The 21,627-nt window shown below is 40.8% G+C and overlaps 2 protein-coding genes across 4 annotated transcripts in view; both read right to left on the reverse strand.

The window, feature by feature from the left end:
- Positions 1 to 3,574: 3,574 nt before the first annotated feature.
- Positions 3,575 to 13,234, reverse strand: csnk2b (casein kinase 2, beta polypeptide). Its single transcript, XM_057828081.1, has 7 exons — positions 13,082 to 13,234; positions 12,582 to 12,663; positions 11,918 to 12,020; positions 7,160 to 7,275; positions 6,838 to 6,913; positions 6,463 to 6,652; positions 3,575 to 4,544 (listed from the first exon to the last, which is right to left on the reverse strand). The coding sequence occupies exons 2-7, from the start codon at positions 12,651 to 12,653 to the stop codon at positions 4,454 to 4,456; spliced, it is 648 nt and encodes a 215-aa protein (XP_057684064.1). The 5' UTR covers positions 12,654 to 12,663; positions 13,082 to 13,234; the 3' UTR covers positions 3,575 to 4,453.
- Positions 13,235 to 14,612: 1,378 nt separating this feature from the next.
- Positions 14,613 to 21,627, reverse strand: part of prrc2a (proline-rich coiled-coil 2A) — a 36,191-nt gene continuing 29,176 nt past the window's right edge. For all 3 annotated transcript variants that reach the window (XM_057827841.1, XM_057827842.1, XM_057827840.1), the window contains exon 16: positions 14,613 to 21,597. In XM_057827841.1, the coding sequence (XP_057683824.1) occupies positions 18,612 to 21,597 (2,986 nt within the window). In that variant the 3' untranslated portion in view covers positions 14,613 to 18,611. The remainder of the gene's footprint in view (positions 21,598 to 21,627) is intronic.

Raw genomic sequence — 21,627 nt, forward strand, 5'->3', positions numbered from 1 at the left:
GGGAGTAAAATTGACTTGAAGCACTGGCAGATAATTTCACTTATTTCTATTAGATTTACACAGAAAACAAGTGAATTTAACTCGTTTTAAGGAGGTGCGTTTTTGCACTGGATGTTCCACTGGAAACAGTTGCCATAGCAACAGTTTAACAACAAGTTTGACGGTTTAACACGACACATTCCTGGAGGCTTGTAATATAGTGTGGAAAAGGCAAAAGTGCAACATGGGAGTGGCCGAGAATGTACATGATTACAGTATGTATCATAACCACACGTGGAGATTCATAATGGAGACATTTTTCCATCATTGGGCTGATTTGAGGATCGGTTTGCTCGAAAAAGCTTGACTGATCTCCTGCTTTAGTAAACAGGGGATTCCTGTTTAAAAAGTGGGAACTCAGGAAACTCCAAAAAGTGTGGTTTGAGGTTTATCCTGAGTCATTCTGCCCCTGGAAAGTCTGACAGGGCTTTGCCACACCAAACAACTCAGCCCTGCCACACTAATACACTAGGAAAAGGGAAACCCCATTACATATGCTTCATACTGTAATCCTGTCTTTATCCAAGGATAAATGCTTAACAAATCAATATGTTGATCCACTGATTTTTGATTGATGATTTTACCACACTGTGCGGGTGTGCACTGGTCCTCATGGGAAACGAAGTCTTCCTTAAGGCAAAACAGTCCCGCTTTTGTCCACTGGCATCGCTAAAATTGACCAAAACTGAAAAGTTACCAAGTGTTACTTTAAAATGGCCTGAATCCATCTGCCCTCTGTTAAGACCAACATAAGGTAAGTTTCTGTTTGAACGAATGTTTTTCTTGATGCATTCGTAATTTAGTTTATAGGTATACAGTGGGGCAAATAAGTATTTAGTTAACTACTAATTGTGCAAGTTCTCCCACTTGAAAATGGGTATAGGTAAACCTCAACCATGCGAGATAGTATGTGGGGAAAAAAAAAAAAAAAAACAGAAAATCACATTGTTTGATTTTTAAAGAATTTATTTGCAAATCATGGTGGAAAATAAGTATTTGGTCAGTACCAAAAGTTCATCTCAATACTTTGTTATGTACCCTTTGTTGGCAATAACGGAGGCCAAACGTCTTCTGTAACTCTCTGGAGCCTATCCCAGCTAACTATGGGCAGTAGGCAGGGGACACGCTTTTCACACACTGTTGCTGGTATTTTGGCCCATTCCTCCATGCAGATCTCCTCTAGAGCAGTGATGTTTTGGGGCTGTCGTTGGGCAACTTTCAACTCCCTCCACAAATTTTCTATGGGGTTGAGATCTGGAGACTGGCTAGGCCACTCCAGGACCTTGAAATGCTTCTTACCGAGCCACTCCTTTATTGCCCTGGCTGTGCTTTTGGGATCATTGTCATGCTGAAAGACCCAGCCACATCTCATCTTCAATGCCCTTGTTGATGGAAGGAGATTTTCACTCAAAATCTCTCGATACATGGCCCCATTCATTCTTTTCTTTACATAGATCAGTCGTCCTGGTCCCTTTGCAGAAAAACAGCCCCAAAGCATTATGTTTCCACCCCCACGCTTCACAGTGGGTATGGTGTTCTTCAAGTGCAATTCAGTATTCTTTCTCCTCCAAACACGAGAACCTGTGTTTCTACCAAAAAGTTCTATTTTGGTTTCATCTGACCATAACACATTCTCCCAGTCCTCTTCTGGATCATCCAAATGCTCTCGAGCGAACCGCTGGCAATGCAGGATTTAAGTCCCTGGCGGCGCATTGTGTTACTGATAGTAGCCTTTGTCACTTTGGTCCCAGCTCTCTGTAGGTCATTCACTAGGTCCCCCCTTGTGGCTCTGGGATTTTTGCTCACCGTTCTTGTTATCATTTTGACGCCACGGGGTGAGATCTTGCATGGAGCCCAAGAACGAGGGAGATTATCAGTGGTCTTGTATGTCTTCCATTTTCTAACAGTTGCTCCCACAGTTGATTTCTTTACACGGAGCGTTTTACCTATTGTAGATTCTGTCTTCCCAGCCTGGTGCAGGTCGACAATTTTGTCTCTGGTGTCCTTCGACAGCTCTTTGGTCTTGGCCATAGTGGAGTTTGCAGTGTGACTTGTGGACAGGTGTCTTTTATACCGATAACGAGTTAAAACTAGGGCTGTCAAAATTATCGCGTTAACGGGCGTTAATTAATTTTTAAAATTAATCACGTTAAAATATTTGACGCAATTAACGCATGCAATGAATGACCCGCTGGAATATTGCCTCAAACATTACAATGAGGCCATTTATGGACATTAAGGGTGAAGAGAATGCCACCGGCCGCTTGGGGGCAGCGCCGTTCCATACTCATACTGTTATTTCTTCTAAATGTGGGAGAATTAGTAGTTGTGAGACGTTTATGCTGTATTCATAATGCAATGCAAATTGCTATTTGTGCTCCACACATATTTCGGTAAGTTTTCTTTCTTTTAGTGGCAAATATTAAGATATGTACAGAGACAGTGGGGAGAACTATTTGATACACTGCCAATGGGTATCAAATACTTGTTCTCCACACTGTATATGTCATACAGTAAAGGCGAGTGGACACAGGCGTTCACAAAAAGAAAAGCACTTCAGTCTATAGTAATGAGGCCCTACTCTGACACACAGTCAAACAACAATGCAAAATGAACTGGCATTCCATATCAAAATAGCTATGCAAAATACACGTAAAACTTTTCACTCTATTATTATTTTTATTCTTATTATATTAACTCTACTTTTGATTGAAAATTTTACAAATTTTATTAAAACGAAAACATGAAGAGGAGTTTTAATATAAAATTACTATAACTTGTAACTATAACATTTATCGTTTAAGAACTACAAGTCTTTCTATCCGTGGACCACTTTAACAGAAAGAATGTTAATAATGCCATTTGTGGATTTATTGTTACAATAAACAAATACAGTACTGATGTACAGTATGTTGTATGTATATATCCGCTGTCTTATCTTTCCATTCCAACAATAATTTACATAAAAATATGGCATATTTTAGAGATGGTTTGAATTGCGATTAATTACGATTAATTAATTTTTAAGCTGTAAATAACTCGATTAAAAATTTTAATCTTTTGACAGCCCTAGTTAAAACAGGTGCCATTAATACAGGTAACGAGTGGAGCCTCGTTAGAAGTTAGACCTCTTTGACAGCTAGAAATCTTGCTTGTTTGTAGGTGACCAAATACTTATTTTCCACTGTAATTTGGAAATAAATTCTTTAAAAATCAAACAATGTGATTTTCTGTTTTTTTTCCCCCACATTCTGTCTCTCATGGTTGAGGTTTACCCATGTTGACAATTACAGACCTGTCTAATCTTTTCAAGTAAAACTTGCACAACTGGTGGTTGACGAAATACTTTTTTGCCCAACTATAATTAAACACGTGAAAACGTTAAGTAGATTTGAGCAACAATAAGCTGCTGTCAACAACGGGGATACTACTTCCATTAGGGATACAGTGGCAAACCTGTTTTTTCGGGTGGCTGTTACCACCCTGTGCCACCCTGTTGAATCCGCCCCTGAAAGTATACAAACGAGCAAAAAAGTACGAAAAAAAATGTCAATCTTTATTGAGATTTCTGAATCTGGCTCACACTTCCAAAGTAGCACAGAGAAAACAGGAGAAACTGTGGATCATAAATACAGATTCACTTGTGTAGCGAAACCTGAAAATCTCCAAAACTCAACAGGTTTGGCGCCCGTTTCGGAAAGAAAACAAAAATGGCAGCTGCTGGTCTCGGCTGTTGCTATACCTCAAAACATGAGTTGGGGAATTCAGTGCTGTAAGCAGATAAATATGAACGACAGGATGGGAGATTTAGGGCCTACTGCGACCGACGATGTCAAACAAAACATTTACGGGCGGCTAGCTTGCTTTCTAGGATGTCCTCCCTAAACAGTAGCAGCACACAATTCTTTATCGTCCTCTATACGACACCAATACGGCAAACATTTGTACGAACCAGCAATACAGATCAAAAATAAATCACTGACTGTATTTTACTCTTAAATTGCTGGCAGTCACGTTCATTAGGGACTCACGTGTTTTTGGTAAAATGGGGTGTGCGGCGCTTATGAAAATATACTCAATTCACAAAAAGTCGGGGATAATGGGAAACTTTACGTACGCGTGTCCCCGTTGGATGTTTCAGTACTTTTGACACCACTGTTTGTGAATGTATATAGTGCGTTCACGACAGAGGGAGGGTAAACATTTATGTAATGATGACTATGGCTGTGCATTGATATCTCGCTCACCCTCCCAATCATCAATATTATTATTATTATAACATGTTGCTTTCATTTGCTCTAATCTAACCCCAAAATAATACAGTCTTCATAGGTGGGGAGGGATCATTTGTGTTGTTGTTGTTGTAAAAACACAGATGACCCCTCGCCTTGTTGTCGTCGTCTTGCCTTTCTCGCTAGCGGATGGCCTTGACGGGGCTCTTGAAGCTGGAGGCGGCTTGCAGCTGCAGCTGGTAGGCCATCGGGTGGATCTTGAACCCGTAAAGCCTGGAGCGGGAAGGTGACAAACATCCTTGAATTTCGGCTCCTTTACTGAGCGAGATGTTTTTTTTGTTTTTTTTTTATAGCTTCAAACAAACCTGACGAGACGCGACAAAAACATTCAGGCGGAAATTGATGGGGTCATTGTATTTTCTCTTAGGGAGGGGGCGTGGCCTCGGTTCAATGTTTGACGTCGCCAGGCTACACCGTTTGGATGTCGAGCCAGCGAGAAACATTAAGTGCACGCCCTCCACCTGTTATTTAGATTTACTTTCTTTAGATGATTTATTAAACAACATTTATCAACACTCTTTCAGCGCCACTGACGATGATAGATGTCCAATTGTGCTATTTTTTTAAAAAAAAATTAAATGAGTTTTGCTCGAGTAGACGTTCAATCTGTTTGAACTAGGAGGGGCTGGCAGCGAATAAACAATTGGACGTTTATCGCTGTTAATGGCAGCCAATGAGTTAAGATGAACTCTTACATGCATGAATTGTGATTTTAAATTGTCCTAAATGTTTTTTTATTACATTCATATAGGATAGGGGTCTTAAACTTGCAACACAGGGGCCAGTTATGGCCCACGGTGTAATATTTGGTGGCCACCTTTTGACATCCAATTGTAGCGTTAGTGTTGCCTGCATGTATTTTTAATTGAGCATTTAAAAAAGTATTAATAATTTTAAGTAATTAATTTAAGGATCTATTTTGGGTGAAAAAAACGCTAACAAAAAAATTTTTTTTTTTTTTTTTTAATAAATTAATGAATTAACTGAAGTATTTATCTTGGGGAAAAATAAACCATTAAAATAGTAATGTTTTTTTTTTTAATTAATTGAAGGATTTACTTTGGGGAAAAATCAATTATTTAAAAAGTTAAACATAAATGTTTTTTTAATTAATTAATTAAATGAAGGATTTCTTTTCGAGAGGAAAAAAGCATTTTTTAAATATAGTAATGTGCTTAAAAAAAACGCCATACATTTTATAAAATTTAATGAATTAATTCAAGGATCTATTTTGAAAAAAAAATTTATACCTACAAATATTAATAATAGTAATAATATCTTGAAAAAAAAAAATCAAATCGTAATACCTAAAAATAATAATAGAAGTAATAATAATAAATAATGACTTAATTGAAGAATTTATTTTGAAAGAGAAAAAAGCAATAATTTAATTACAAATATGTAAAAAAAAACTTATTGATTAAAAGAAAAAAGTCAAGGATCTATTTTGGTGAAAAAATATGTAAATTAATTAATTAAAGGGTTTAGTTTTGGGGGGAAATAAATTATTTAAAAAGTTATACATAAAAAACAATTGAAATGAATTAATGAATTCATTGAAGAACTTATTTTGGAGGGAAAAAAGCAATCATATAAATAGTAATATATAAATAAAAAAAACATTTAAAAAAATTAATGAATCAATTCAATGATCTATTTTGTAAAAATAAATAAAAAACATTTAAACAGTAATACCTCAAAAAAAAAAAAAATTAATTAAAGAATTGAAGGATCTATTTTGGAAAACAAATCAATTTAAAGCGTAATACATAAAACTAAAATTAAATTAATGAATTCATTGGAGGATCTATTTTGGTGGGAAAAAACAACAACAATTTACTCAATTTTAATACGTAAAAACAAAACAACCCTAATTTCAACAGAAATGTTTTTAAAAAGCCATGAGTAATAAGAAATATAAATGTTTATATTTTTTTAAATAGAAGAATGAACACAAATTCAAAAAAGTATGTCCTGTAATAAGCAATCTCCAGCCTCTCCCAGTTGAAATAGATTGCACGACTATTACCGTCAATAATCGTTTTCAAGATCAATTTCCCTCTTTTGCCAACTGCCACAAGACACTCTGTGACCTGGGCTGGCACTGAGTGAGTTAAGCTGGAGCACTAACCTCGGGACAAACTGATTGGCGGGTCTCTTGGGCCGGTTTTCAGGGTGAACCATGAACAGCATGTGAGGGAAGCCGGTGCCAAAGTAGGCACCGTCTGTGTGGTGGTGCCTGGAGGACTTGGGTGTGTAGACGTCCATGCATTTAGGACAGTAGAGCTTCACCATGGCCTCTCCTGGGATGTCTGACAGGCCTGACAATGAAAAGTAGAAATTTAACCCGATCCGTTCTACATATCACAGTGCTATGAACAACTTTTGTCCAATCGCCTTGGGGCAAGATTGTTCTCTCCCACATTGACCTAATAAAATCCTTTTAGATGGCAGTTCACAATTACATTCAACCCCAGTTATAAGCAATATTTTTTTGTTTGCTCACCTATGGGAAGCATAGTCTGATTCTCACAATAGACGCGAGGACAGTAGCCAAAGTCTCCCTGCTGATACTTCTCCAGCTAAAACAAAAGACGGAAATTAGATAAGAAAGAGCAACAAAATCGGCAAGCGCGATGGAATTATAAGGCTATCACATTTCAAAAAGAGCGGAAAGTTTACAGACATTAATCGCTTTACATGCAAACTTCTTATGAAAGCCATTATCAGAATGCATTTATGGCTTCCTCTTTACTCGGATGCTTTTAAAATCTCAATGAGAAGGTGTGGCGGCCGTGTCGGATTCCGCCGAACTGGTCGAGACTGACCATCTGAGCGATGCCTCGGTTGGTGAGGATGTAGCGTGCGTGGATGAGGCCGTACAGCATCTCGGCCGCCTGCTCGATCAGGTCGCTTTGGTTGGGATTGTCCTCCAGCTCTTCATCTGCAAACACATTCAAAGTTAGAACAAAAATACTTTTGTTCATACTCACAGGCGTGGGAACCTCTGGGTACCTCACGATAAGGTTCACGATAACGACCACGGGATGTGACGAGACATAAATTACCAATTTGTGGGTCAGGTAATCATTCTAGGATATCAACAAAACAACTAATACTACAGAAAAACAAGCTCTTTTCATCCTTCTGCCGTGAGTTTATCACTAGTAAGCATCCAATCCGTTTCAAACAGATTGGATGTCTATGAACATCATTAGCAGCCAATGCCATGCACTGATAAATTGTCAAATCTAGCACTGTCAATGGGAGCCAGTGAGCTAACGTAGACTTTTCAAATGGAAGATTTTGCTAACAGCTGTTGGTTCCTTTTTTTGGTTTCAAAACATTGACAACTAGAGATGTGCAAAATTTCCGATTCTTTGATTATTCGCGATTCGGCCGTGGAAGATTCGAGAACGATTCACAAACATCCAAATTCCGATTATTGAATTATACCAAGTAAAGTGTAAATAAAACGCAGTCAGCGTGGTCTTCGGGACGCAATGAGGAACGGACCGAGAGTAAATATCATGTGCAGCTAATGCCGCTAGGTAAAAAACAAAAAAATAATACCTGACTGCGGCCGTCAGCCGCTACAAACAGCGTCCAGTTGCTAGTTGCTACAAAGACTCGGCAACATACGGCTATGGTAGATATCACATATATCTAGACTAGATGTGAAATGACAGAAGCTTCTCTAGAAGGCTCTGTTGTAGAGAACCTAATTACTTTTCATCTAAAATACCCCTAAATCGGCAAAATCTTGACTTGAATCTATCTTTAAATGATGAAACAGTTTTAAAACTTTCACATGTCGAAAGTAGACATGAGGGAAATTATGGAATAACGGTCGCAATTTTAACAACTTTAACGGTTGATTCACAACATTAAATTAATTGAATGTAGTTTAAAGCTGCTGATACAGAATGGGGGACTTGAGTATTTTATTTACTGTTTTTAACTGGTCTACATACTAAAATAGTAGTTTGGTTTATTTAGCCTGAGAGGATTTTTGAACAATTTTGGAACAAATATACAAAACATTTAAAAAAAAAAAAAAAAATGGGGGGAGGGGGGCATCAATAATCGATTTATAATCGAATCGGAGTCTCTGAATCGTAATTGTAATCGAATTGTTAGGTGCCCAAAGATTCCCACCTCAATTGACACCTATTTAAAACGATATATCGATTTGACTGCTGCAACAATTAATCGATTAACTTGAATAATTTGATTTCGAGTCAAATTTTGCTGCTTCGAGGAGTCGCTTCATTAGAGTGGGGTTGTAATAGTTTGTTTTGAAAGTGCTTGCATTTAGTTTTATTAATTTGGGTGCATACACTGCCCTCTACTGTAAACAGTGAATATGATCTAACTATTTTAACTGGAGCTGAAACGAATACTCGAGCAACTCGAGTTTAAAAACTAATCCGAGTAATTTTATTCACCTCGAGTAATCGTTTATTTTGACAGCTCTGAGCATCACATTTTGCTCAGACTACTTTTAATGCGGGACAACGCGCTGATGTCACGTGCGTAGAGGAAGAAGCAAAAAAAAAAAAAAACTTACTGCAGCCGACAGCCGCTACAAACGACGCCGACGTTGCTAAATACTAGCCCGCACATGCTACGTTAGTGGCAAGTAGCGTCTGATGAGTCTCATAGAGATCACATGTATGTTGAACTAGATGCCAAATGACAGACTAGGCCGCGCCTGGGCAGAATTAGCAAACAGCCGCCATCTTAAAGCAGTAGAGCACTAAGCGTTAATAAAGAGCGCTAAGCGCTAATAAATAAGATTAATGTTACTGTCACTGCTAGCTCACGTAACGTTAGCCCAGCGGAGGGCTAGGTTTCTATTAATTAAGACCACTTTCGATGCGTGGCTAACGTGTCTTACATATAGGCTTTAACACAACATAGCGTTGTGGAGTGATGAGGGTGTCAAATAAAAACTCAATAATGCTAACTATCAATTTTAGCTCAGTAGTCATTGCTGGATAAAACCCTGAGTAGCACTAGTCCCTAATGTGCTCCAATACAGCCTGTATCATACATTTATTTTGAACACTGCAAAAAACTCAAAATCCTATCAGGACTTACAGTTTAGACTAACTTAAAACTTAACTAGAACTTAAAAATGGCTTGACACAAATAGAAATTCAATTGAAAAAAATCCTAACTTTTAAGTGATGTGTGTTATCAAGCGTAAAGGCATTTTTAGGTGTATATATATATATATATATATATATATATATATATATATATATACACACACACATATATACACACTTTTTTAAAAATAAGATCTAAAGGTTTTTTGAGTGAAAGCAGTGAATTACCGGTAGTCTTTTTTTTAATTCTAGTTACATCTGAGATGCAATTGTTGGCTGTTTTCAACAATATACATCAAAAATAAAGACATTGATTGACTGAAAATGGTTCAAGATTAAATGAAATATCTTGTTTTCTCATGTATATTTATAATTGCTCTTCACCTAAAAATATATTTGTTTTATCCGATTACTCGATTAATCGATAGAATTTTCAGTCGATTACTCGATTACTAAAATATTTGATAGCTGCAGCCCTAATTTTAACATTGCTGAACCTAGCTGCTTCCTGTTAAGACCAACATAAGGTAAGTTTTTGTTTGAGCTAATGTTTTTTATACATTTGTAATTTAGTTTATATGTATATTTAGCCATTTTTTGTTGTTGTTGTTGGAAGATGTGTTTGAATCATTTGTTTAAAGCATTGTAAAAAAAAAAAAAAAAAAAAAAAAACGCTACCATTTTAAAGCATTTAAGCTAGCAGACTTTTGCTGTGCACGTTAGCCAGTTGTTCTTTTTTGTACTTCGATCCTCATTTATTTTTTTTGCATTTGAGGCTAAGCTCAGCTATTTTAATTATTTTTTAAAAGAAAGTGCAATTCTGCGTCGTTTGAAGAAAAACACGAGAATCTTATTTTCGCATTTAATGCTCTTTTGAAAGTACAATCTTAGCAATCCTTTGTTTCACATCTCCTAAAATTCATTAAATGTGCCTAATCCAGTGAGTCGATTACTTGAACTAACTAGTTGATAGATTAATCGACTACTAAAAGAATCGATGGCTGCAGCCCTAGGGTATATGGCAGTGCTTATTGGGACTTTGCACTTGCTCCAAAAAAATGATGTTTGCACTATTTTGATTTCACAGTAAATATAGTGGTGCAATAGAGGCAGTTTTCCCCCCAAAACCTCATTTGAAGTAGTTCTCTTATTTTTCACATAATGTTTATTTGAAAACCTTTAAGTTGTTACATTTATCATTATTAAAGTATCCAGTGGGGAATCACAATACAAATTTCCACGACCGAATATATCTGTATCGGTGTGATACCGGTATCAAATTTTTGGAGTTGGACAATATCGGGATATCGGTTATAAAGTTATTATCCGACAACTTACAATTTGTGTATCAGAAACTATCTCAAAGTGGTCATGGGCATTAAATTAGTTAAAAGAAGCATTAAAAAGCAGTAAATGAGAATTGTGGATACCCGTAGAAAGCCTAATATACAGGTACTTCTAAAAAAAATAGCATATTGTGATAAAGTTCATTATTTTCTGTAACGTAGTTTTGTGTCATTTTTTGCTTCAAAAGGCGAGAATAAGACTTTGATACGCCGCTCGTTTCGTGTTAGCATGTCAGCTAGCTGTCACGCATCCTGAATTGTTTACGCTCCCTGAAGCGGGGCAGGGAAATGACAAAAGCCAGACTAACTCCAGCGGCAAAAAATAGCGTTCAGGAGGTGCAAGAAGTCGACACTTTTGACCATTATGGAGTAATTTTGCCATGTCGTACTGAATAAATACATTTTGAATATTTGACATTCCATTAAGCACAAGACTAATTTCTCATGACCATTTATTTAGCAATTGGGGAAAAGGGCTTAAAAAGAATATCCTGTAAAAAACATTGGAGTAGAGAGACAGATACAATGACATTTTGCGGCGCTCTTCGTCGCGTTTTCCTCGTTCTGAATAATTCCCCCTCAATGGGTTGAATAGTAAAAACGATGAGCCCAGTCTCCCGCTGACGTCATCCACCTGTTGGGGACGCTAGAGCCCTATAATGGTAAGCGTGGCTAAACGGCAGATTAAAAGACTAATTTCTCATCATCTGCTCATTGCCAAATTCTTCCATATAGTCGAATCGTCTCAAAAAAATGTTTTTAATTCACATAATAATGCTGTTTAAGACTTTTTTTATCCTGTCGTAGGCACTTTGAGGCTTTTAATTTTTTTGCGGCTCCAGACATAGTTGTTATTTTTTTGGCCTAATATGGCTCTTTCAATATTTTGGGTTGCCGATCCCTGGTTTAGGCTCACCTAAAGGACTCCATTTATTATGAGAATATTTCAGGTTTTTTTTTGTTCAGTTATAATTAGTTTTATGAAAGTTTCATTTAAAGTGGTTAGGTGTGTATTTAGAAGCAAAGATGAACCTTACTGCTCATTTCACCTAACAATATTCACCAGAGTGAAAAAAAAAAAAAAATAAAGTAAAAAATAGAGTAAGAATTGAAAAATTGTACATACCTGGTTCAAGGTCCAGAATCATATCTAGAGCCTGGCGGTAGTGGGGAACTTGTTCATTGAGGCCTGTCAAATTGAACTTGTCCTGGATATAGTCTTCATCCACCTATCAGTCAAATGCACACACTGATTATTTGGTTGGAAGCAAACTGAGACATAGAACACATTATGTACACAGTGGTTTCTTCCTGTTGCTTGTAATACAGGAATAAACATTACCAGTTGGAGCGAAGATATATTTGATTACAGATTAAAATGTCTTCAAGGAACGACTGAATCTTTCACACAGAATGGCATTTTACTCTGCATGCTCACGATTACCGGTACCTTCTTCAACAAAACTAACTAACATACAACTTGTTGGTTTTAAGTGAAGAACCGTTAACAGAAAAAAGCTTGAGTCAGATTCGGATTCAGAATCCAAAAATTACAAATAAAGCACGTGATTGCAGCACTGCAACTATTTTTTGGGGGGACCAGCATCATTATTACTTTAGTAACGAGCTTCAAGTGAAAAATGAAGTTTATTCACTGATTTATTATACTTGTGGAAGCACATTTTTGGACTGACTGACACATTCAGTAAAATACATTTAGGTGTATCTTATTCAAGATTGTTTACTTGTTAGTGCTGTTAAAGGAGATATATTAGGTAGAAGAATCTTACCTCGCAGAAAAATTCATTCCCCCTTAGTCCACAGAACCAGGAGATCCATGACACTTCCTCGGAACTGCTCATCTCCGAAGACCTAGGATTGTAAGCGTTAATATTCATAATGTATTCATAGTTATCCTGGTGCGGTTTAACCAGAAAATAAGTGTGCTTCTGGAATGCTGACCAGCCAAGCACTGAATTCAAGGCTAATCACCGGGTTGCAGCTATTTCAGCTAAAAATAACACAAATGACAACAACATACACACATAAGGTCCAGAGAAAGTTGATTTCAGCGTTCGATCTTGGATTTATAATGTAGTTCTACTCAACAATAATTCATTGTTTTCTTTTTACAGCTAACGCAAGCTAGTCATGCTAACGTGAACAAGCAACTGCGGCTAAATCAATATGGCGTACAGTATAGTTGTCGTTAAGAGATTTAGTCAATTTCGTTCACGTGAGTGAGTTTATTTTCATATTTAATGTGATATGACAATTTACTTGAGCTTACCCAGTTTTGTACTTATGAATGCGGTGGAAAAATGCGACAGCTCAAAACAATGTAGCGAGCTTTCGGGCGTAAATAAAATGGACACCACTAGTACTAGCTTACGAGGTTCTTCCTCTACTTCCGGCGTAAAACGCGAACTGCTGCCACATGATGGCGAGTTTTAGTACTACAAATAGCTAAAACTACAGTACAGTGTTTACATACTTTCTGCACGTATTCTTGAAATAAGAGCTGTTACGAACTAACGACATTTATGACACCGTCATACCACATCATTGAGTTTTTGTCACACGTCACTGTTAAGTTTGGTCGTGGCTTTGTGCGCAAATGATAACATTAAATGTCTTGTTAAAAAATATATATATGTGGCGGGAAACACTCAGGTGACTTGGAAGTTCTGTTCTGAGACCCCCAATTTGGCCAACTTCAAAATTGTCCTATATGCGTGTGTGATACGTCATTGGAGAGCTTAAAATCTCTGTTTTCTGGGGCAAGAAACTTTTTGAATAGAAAGGGGATTAAAAAAAAAAAAAAAAATTAAACCCCGAAAACAGTGGTCCCCAAACTACGACCGCGGGCCGGATACGGCCCGCCTCCACATTTGGTCCGGCCCCCTAAACAATACCAGAGAGCATTTTGAATTTTTTTTTTTTCTCAATAGTGTTATTTATTTCCTGGCCGTTTTCTATGAATAACTCAGAGAGGGTTATTTGGTTATTATCTATTTAATTAATAGTGTTATTTTTATTTATTATTGTTTTAATTTTTATGTTATTTACTTTTGTTCCGTGAAGAATCCAGAAAGGGTTATTTGATTGTGGCTTTCTGAAAAACAATATTTTTTTACATTTCGGCACTCCTGCAATCGTCACACTTTTTCTGTTACTAACTGATCCCGGCCCCTCATCGGAGAAGGGAAAAGTTATGTGGCCCTCACAGGAAAAAGTTTGGGGACCCCAATATTTACGTAAAATAAATGCTAACTGCACGTTTTTTTTTTTTGCTTTTCACCATGAATCGAGACCATTTTTCGTCCATATCTATAAAGAATTCATGGATTTAAGCATTTATTCACAAGAATTTTCAACGGAAAAAGCGGTTTTCATAAGTCCGCAGCTACTTTTGCTTACTATCATCATAGTTCGCAATATTTACGTAAAATAAATGCTAACTGCACGTTTTTTTTGCTTTTCACCATGAATCGAGACCATTTTACGTCCATATCTATAAAGAATTCAGTGATTTAAGCTTTTATTCACAAGAATTTTCGACAGAAAAGTTCATTTTCATAAGTCGGCAGCTACTTTTGCTTACTATCATCATAGTTCGCAATATTTACGTAAAATAAATGCTAACTGCACGGTTTTTTGCTTTTAACCAAGAACCGAGACCATTTCACGTCCATATCTATAAAGAATTAATGGATTTCAGCATTTTTTTCACAATGATTTTCAACGGAAAAAAAACCTCTGACAGCCACGGCAACAATGCAGGCCCCCTATTAATTGGCCCCGCGCCCCGTCAATATTATATTAATAATGAGACAACTCCATTTTTCCATTCAATCAAAAGTAGTTTATTTGACTTTGCCTTCTCTGTATAACTTTTATTATAATAAGACACTTCTCTGCTTGTACATTGCTCCCTTGAACTAAAAATGGCAACATTTGTTGGTGGGAATGTAAGTTGGGGTCGACAAAACTTAAAGATACATACCAATATACATACATGTGCATATATTACGGCTCCATTAATAAAACCATAAATGCTAAAACAACCTAATGGACCACTCCAGGTACCTTGGTAATGCTGGAAACAGTACAATCCTTTGGAGTACTTTCAATACACGACTTTTTTCTTTTAGCATGGGTACATACAATAATGTGCACATCGATATCAAAGAGTCGAGGAGGGATGGGGGACTCTTTGAGCCGGTCTGAATAGTACAGCTAGCGATGCGGAAACCAGTGACGGACAAGGCAAGCTGTGTATTCATGCTTGAAGTAAAGATACATCACTTGCCTGCTTCAGTATGTATTGTGTTAAACTATACAACAACGAAAAAAAAGATTCTTTTCTCTGCTTATTCGACGAATGTTCTGTATGTATGCAAAGAGCTTAATATGTCATTTTTCTTTTTGAAAGCAGATTCGATAACATTAGGTCAATCGAAAGTGGGCGAAAAAAAAAAAAAGGCAGAAAGTGCTTGCCGTTCTCGTTACCCTCTGGTCCTTGCCATTCCCATTACAACGTAGATACCAGAAAGAAAAGAAAAAAAACACACGCACCAAACACAGCACAGTCGCGCAACACACTCACAAATGCCCTACTTCAAACATCCCCGGTTAAACTGTCAGTAAACAAACAAAACCCCAACTTACAGCAGTGAATTGATGCAGAGAAGTTCATCTTTTCTCTCAACTGTGCGCAGGTTTGTTGACTGCATGACTACAAGTGTTACAAATCCATTAATTCCAAAACAAATGCAACCTGGTTGTTCAATTCTTACGATCTGTTAACCTCCTCAGTTAGTCCTTGTTTGTGTGAAAAGTCCCAATAGCAATAGGGTGCATCACAGCATGCACAACAGCAGAGGAGATGTAATACTTGACCTATTATCTTAGTACTCTGGGCCCAGACAGAGTACCTGTCCTTGTTGCATCACATATAACTTGCTCTACTAAAGAATACAAAAAAACAGCAACCAAGTTTTTTGTTTTTGTTTTTAACTACAAGGAGTGCTTATTAACAACATAAGTTTACCTACCAACGCAATGACAGTTGAACTAACAATTTGTGAAAAGTCATTCTTTAAACTGGCTTTCCCCTCGATAGAATAGACATTCCACTTTAAAGAGAAAGCTTCCGTATGAAAATGGAAAGCTCAAAGAAATGGGGAAATAAAGCCATCAATCAAATAACGCAAATTTCCAAAGTATTTTTGCAGTGTGCAGAAGTTCTGCAGGTAACAAGGATGCTACGGTGAGGCTGAAAAAGCCTTTATTTTCTTAAAAACAAAATAAAGACTGATCGATCCAAATGAATTTTCAAACCAGGTTGACATGTACGGAGTGAAGGGACATTGACAGAAATGAAATAAATTCAAACCATCTGGTGCGCACCAGTTTCTAGCGCGCACCACATACTACCTGGTGCGCACTAGAAACTATGTGGTAGTTGTGGTGCACATTATAAAATATGGTGTGCACCAGGTAGTATGTGGTGCGCACTAGAAACTATCTGGTGCACACCAGGTAGTCTGTTGTGCGCACTAGAAACTGTGGTCTGGTGCGCATCAGGTAGTATATGGTGTGCACTAGAAGCTATGTAGTGCACACCACATACTACCTGTTGCGCACCAAAGTTTCGAGTGCACACCACAAACCATTTGGTGCGCACCACATACTACCAGGTACTGACCACATACTACCTGGTGTGCTCCAGATAGTTTTGAGTGCGCACTAGAAACTATCTGGTGCTCAACACAGTTTCTAGTGCGCACAGCATACCATCTGATGCTCACCACAATTTCTAGTACGCACCAAACACTACCTGGTGCGTACCAGATAGTATGTAGTGCACACTAGAAACTATCTGGGGCTCAACACATAGTTTCTAGTGCACACCACATTTTTCCTGGTGCACACCATAGTTTCTAATGCACACCACAACTACCTGGTGAGCTCCACATATTATCTGGTGCGCACCAGAGTTTCTAGTGCGCACCACATACTACCTGGTGCACACCAGATAGATTTGCAGGGCGCACCACATACTACCTGGTGCGCCCCAGATAGTATGTGGTGCGCACTAGAAACTATCAGGTGCTCACCACAGTTTCTAGTGCGCACCACATACTATCAGGTGCTCACCAGTTTCTAGTGCGCACCATATGCTATCTGGTGCGCACCAGATTGTGTGTAGTCACACCACATACTACCTGGTGCACCCCAGATAGTTTCTAGTGCGCACCACACACTACCTGGTGCGCCCCAGATAGTTTCTAGTGAGCACCACATACTACCTGGTGCACCCCAGATAGTTTCTAGTGCGCACCACATACTATCAGGTGCTCACCAGTTTCTAGTGCGCACCACATACTATCAGATGCTCACCAGTTTCTAGTGCGCACCATATGCTATCTGGTGCGCACCAGTGTGTAGTCACACCACATACTACCTGGTGCACCCCAGATAGTTTCTAGTGCGCACCACACACTACCTGGTGCGCCCCAGATAGTTTCTAGTGCGCACCACATACTACCTGGTGCGCCCCAGATAGTTTCTAGTGCGCACCACATACTATCAGGTGCTCACCAGAGTTTCTAGTGCGCACCACATACTATCAGGGGCTCACCACTTTCTAGATAGCACCAGATTGTGTGTAGTCACACCACATACTACCTGTTGCACCCCAGATAGTTTCTAGTGCGCACCACATACTATCAGGTGCTCACCAGTTTCTAGTGCGCACCGAAGTTTCTAGTGAGCTCCAGATAGTATCTGGTGCATACCATAGTTTCTAGCTCTCACCACATACTATCTGGTACGCGCCAGATAGTCTTTAGTCCGCACCACATAAAATCTGATGCGCACCAGGTGATTTAAAGAAATTTTATTTCTGTCTGTCCCTTTAGGGGCTCCGTAATACATGAAAGCGTGAAAGGAGGAAAAAACAACACAACAGGACAATGATATAAAAAAGACAAACTAGTGACGAGGAACAGTAGTACATGGGTCCTACCACAGTTTTTACATACTTTGCAGAAAACGTTCATAACTGAGAGCCAAAGAAAAGTAAATAAGAGACTGCGGGCTGTTTAACCATCCACTTTGTAAAAAAAGAAAAAAAAGAACAAACAAAACCACACGCACGCACACGCAAACACACACACAGACACTTAACATCTCGTGTGGCTGCAACTGAATTGACACAACTCTCCCGAAAACATAATATGATACACTGATACTGTTCTTGTTCAGCTGAAGCTGCGCTTTTCCCCTTTGTAAGGGGAATTCGTTCAGAACTGTACACCACCGAAGGCAAAAGTGTGGTAGAAATATACACGCGCACATGAATATGGATATAAAAGTTTGCCCGATTGATTCTTTTTGCCAATTCAGTCCCACAATCATTTTACATCCACATGACCACACAAGTTCTACATGTTCAAAGATGTCATTTTGTGCTTGTATGTATAGCAGTGTGAATCCCCCCGCCCCTATTTTAAAACAATGCGTTTTCATTGCCAAACTACAAGCGTGTCATATCAACCCGGGGCAAGACTTTTCGAGGTGAAGAGGGCACAACTCGACGGAAAGTAAGACGAAACCCAAACAAAATTATACAAAGAAAGTAGGGTCGACAACGTACGGATGCAAAAAGGGTGAATTTAGAATACCATCTCCATATACTGTACAAGACACTCATATGTTTAAGGGATGCAAACATGAAACTGAAAACAGGATTAAAATGGAAGAATCGGGTTGAAAGTGAGTGCAGTTCAGCCGAAGTGTTTTGAAATACTCGATCATTTCCTATTTTTCGGGGAGGGCCAGTTGCCCCGCTTCTCTCCGCGGATGCCGCCTCCGTTTCCTGTCCCGCCGCCGGCGCCGCCGGGCGGACCTCGAGGGCCTCTGCCTCCGCCGACATTCACCCTCCGGTTTTGCCGTTCCATGCCGGGACGCTGGCTTGAAAAGCTTCTTTTATTACCTTGGGGCTCTTTCCCTCCCATCTCTCGCTCGATGGCACCCCCTCCGCCGCCGCTTCCTCCTTTTCCGACATGGTGGTGGTGGTGGTGAGAAGAATACGACTTCCCTCCGCCTTCTTTGTCTCGGAACTCGGTGAAGTCGCTGCTCTCGGAAGCAGTCTCCCACTCCTCGTTGGCCTGGTCCGAGTTCTGGTTGGTGAAGTCTGGGGACTTGGCTCCGTGGCTGTGGTGGTGCTGGGGGTGGGCGGGTCCACCCTGGCTGAAGTGGTGATGGTGGTGGCTGTTCGCATTGCCGAGGTGCCCGCCGCCACTGTTATTGGTAGCCGTAAGCGTGGCGGTATGGTTGGCATTCTGGGCGTTACCGATTAGCGTAGCCGTGACAGTAGGCCCGTTACTGTCCTGAATTGAATTTACAGAAGGAGAGGAGGGCCTTCCCCCTCCGATGACACCCACGCCACCGTTGATCCGAGCGGCATTCTCTCGTTCTTTCAGCCTCCGGAAGCGAGGCGGCTTGTCCTGCTGATGTTGAGACCGCATGTGACGTCGACGCTTGGGTCGCTCGAAGCCGCCGGGAGGAAACCCGCGGTTAGTTGGAGGAGGGACTGAATTTGGCCCACTGGGAATCGATGCGGGGTTGCTTGAAGCTTGCTGGGTCAAAACAGTTCCATTGTCAGTAGCCGCTTGAGTGTTAGGAGTAGCGGCCAACAAAGAGCTCTGAGGAAGGTTGGGTCCGTGACTTTGAGTTTGATTTCCATCAGCTGTCTTATCTTTCTTCTCTAAAGGTGGCCCTCCCCTGCCCAAGTCCTTGTGCCCTGAGGTATGCGACGGGGCTTGCTGCCTTCGCGCAGAGTTTGGCTGCCTCGAGGAACCCCCGTGAGAGGCTGCACCCCTGTGTCCCCCGGCCGGTCCTCCGACATTGCCGCTATTCCTGAAGATATTTCCTCCTCCGCTACCGCCACCTCTGCCCCTCCTCGACGGCACGCCCCTCGGAGTGAACACCCGAGCCTGTGTCCCCCTTGGTGGCGCAGAGTGACTGATCCCACTAGAAGTCGTGTTGGTATTATCGATGCCATTCTTGGTGTTGGGTTTGTGGGTGTCGTCCTTGTCCGATTGCCCGAGGTCACTCGCCCCACTCTCGCTTCCCGTCTCTGATCCTCTTTCCCTCCTCCTTTTGGGGATTTCTTCATACTCTGAGCCCTCACTGCGTGTTTCGCTCCGATTCCTTGCCCTAGCCGGGTTGTGATGGGACCTATCCTGAGGATGCCTCCCAACGGGGCCTTCGCCTTTCGGATCGTGATGGTGGCCAACAGCGACAGATGTGCGAAAGTCTCTGCCACTCCTGCTGGCCATTCTGCCACAGGCGGCACCACTAGGGCCAGCGTTGGCCGTGTAGGTACCCCTGTAACCGCGACCGCGGCCGTAGAACTCTCCACCTCGCCCGCGACTGCCTCTGGTGACTTTGTTGGCGACTCCATGATTATGGGAATTGCCGGTTCTTCTTTCAAAAGACCGGTCTCTGTCCCTCCGGGATGCTGAAAATCCTGAAGAATTGTCTGCGTCTTTAGGGGCTCTCCCTGACCCACCGCCACCTCCTCCGAATGGCCGTTCTTTTCCACTGTTTCGGGGTTTTATCGTTACAGCAGGCTCTTCTTTCCCTGACGGAGCGGAGGTGTTATGAGTGGTAGCGGCATCCTGCTTTGTTGCCGTCGATTGACCACCATCCTTCTCTTTATCTTTCACAAAGCCTTGGCTGGATTTCCCTCCGCTATCAACTTCACCCTCTTTCTTCATCTCCTTCATCAGTGGCTTCTTGATTGGACCCGCCCTTTTGTTGGGATTGTTGCCTCCCGACTGGTTTGCGGGCTTATGCTCCGATGGAGCATGCGTGGTATCGTCAGCACCGCGGGAATTGTTCCCGCTACCTGCATTGTTGTTCCTCCTGCTATGAGAGGACCCACCAACTGTGTTGGTGCTGCCAGGTCGAGGGCCCCATTGGGTCTCTGTTTTATGATCCCGCACCCCTCTTTGGTTTGACCTTGGATGGGGATGATGCCCTGGCTGGGGGTGACTGCCATGTTGAGCAGGAGGAGGGCTCGAGGCCATAGAAGCATGTGGTGCATATGCGGAGCCTGTTTTTTCATGCTTAACATGACCGCCAATACTGCCTCTTTCACCAAGATTCTGTCCAACTCCAGCTTCACCTTCCCTGTGAGGATGCTGCAAAGTGGCCTTGACGTTGCCATCTTCCCTGGTCGAGGCAGAAGAGGAAGTTGAGGAGCATGAGGATGAGAGGGAGGGCTGGTGGAGCGGGGGAGAAGAATTAGTCTTCTTCGGAGGGCCCTCGACTACCTTGTCGTGGCTATTCTCGTGCCTATGGGATTGGACAGTGTAGTGAGGCTGCTGAGGGTGGTGGTTGTTGTGATGGTGGTGGAGATGAGCGTTGCCCTCTACATTTGGGACGTCTGCGCGGCCATTGCGATCATAATGAGGATGTGAAGCCCCCCAGAGTTGGCCTGGCTGAGAACCCCGGCTTTGGCCTTCGTCCTGATGGGTAAAGTTACGGGAGTGGCTTCCTCTTTCACTACCTCTTTGTTGTTGCTGTTGCTGCTGGTGGGCTGGCATCCTTGCACCTTGATCAGGAAAGTTATTGTAGTTGCCGCGCCCACTTATGTAGTGATGAGGGGGATGGCTTCCACCCGGGGCATTAACTGGAGGCGGCGTCTGGTTCGACGGCCCGGAGCTTGTGTTGGGCTGCTTGATGGGTCCCAATCCAGCCTCTCTTAAGCGATGTGGAGGAGTGTCACTCCTAAGAAATGAATAAAACATACTTAGTAAA

The sequence above is a fragment of the Corythoichthys intestinalis genome, chromosome 22 (assembly GCF_030265065.1).
Source record: "Corythoichthys intestinalis isolate RoL2023-P3 chromosome 22, ASM3026506v1, whole genome shotgun sequence".
Classification (NCBI taxonomy): Eukaryota; Metazoa; Chordata; class Actinopteri; order Syngnathiformes; family Syngnathidae; genus Corythoichthys; species Corythoichthys intestinalis.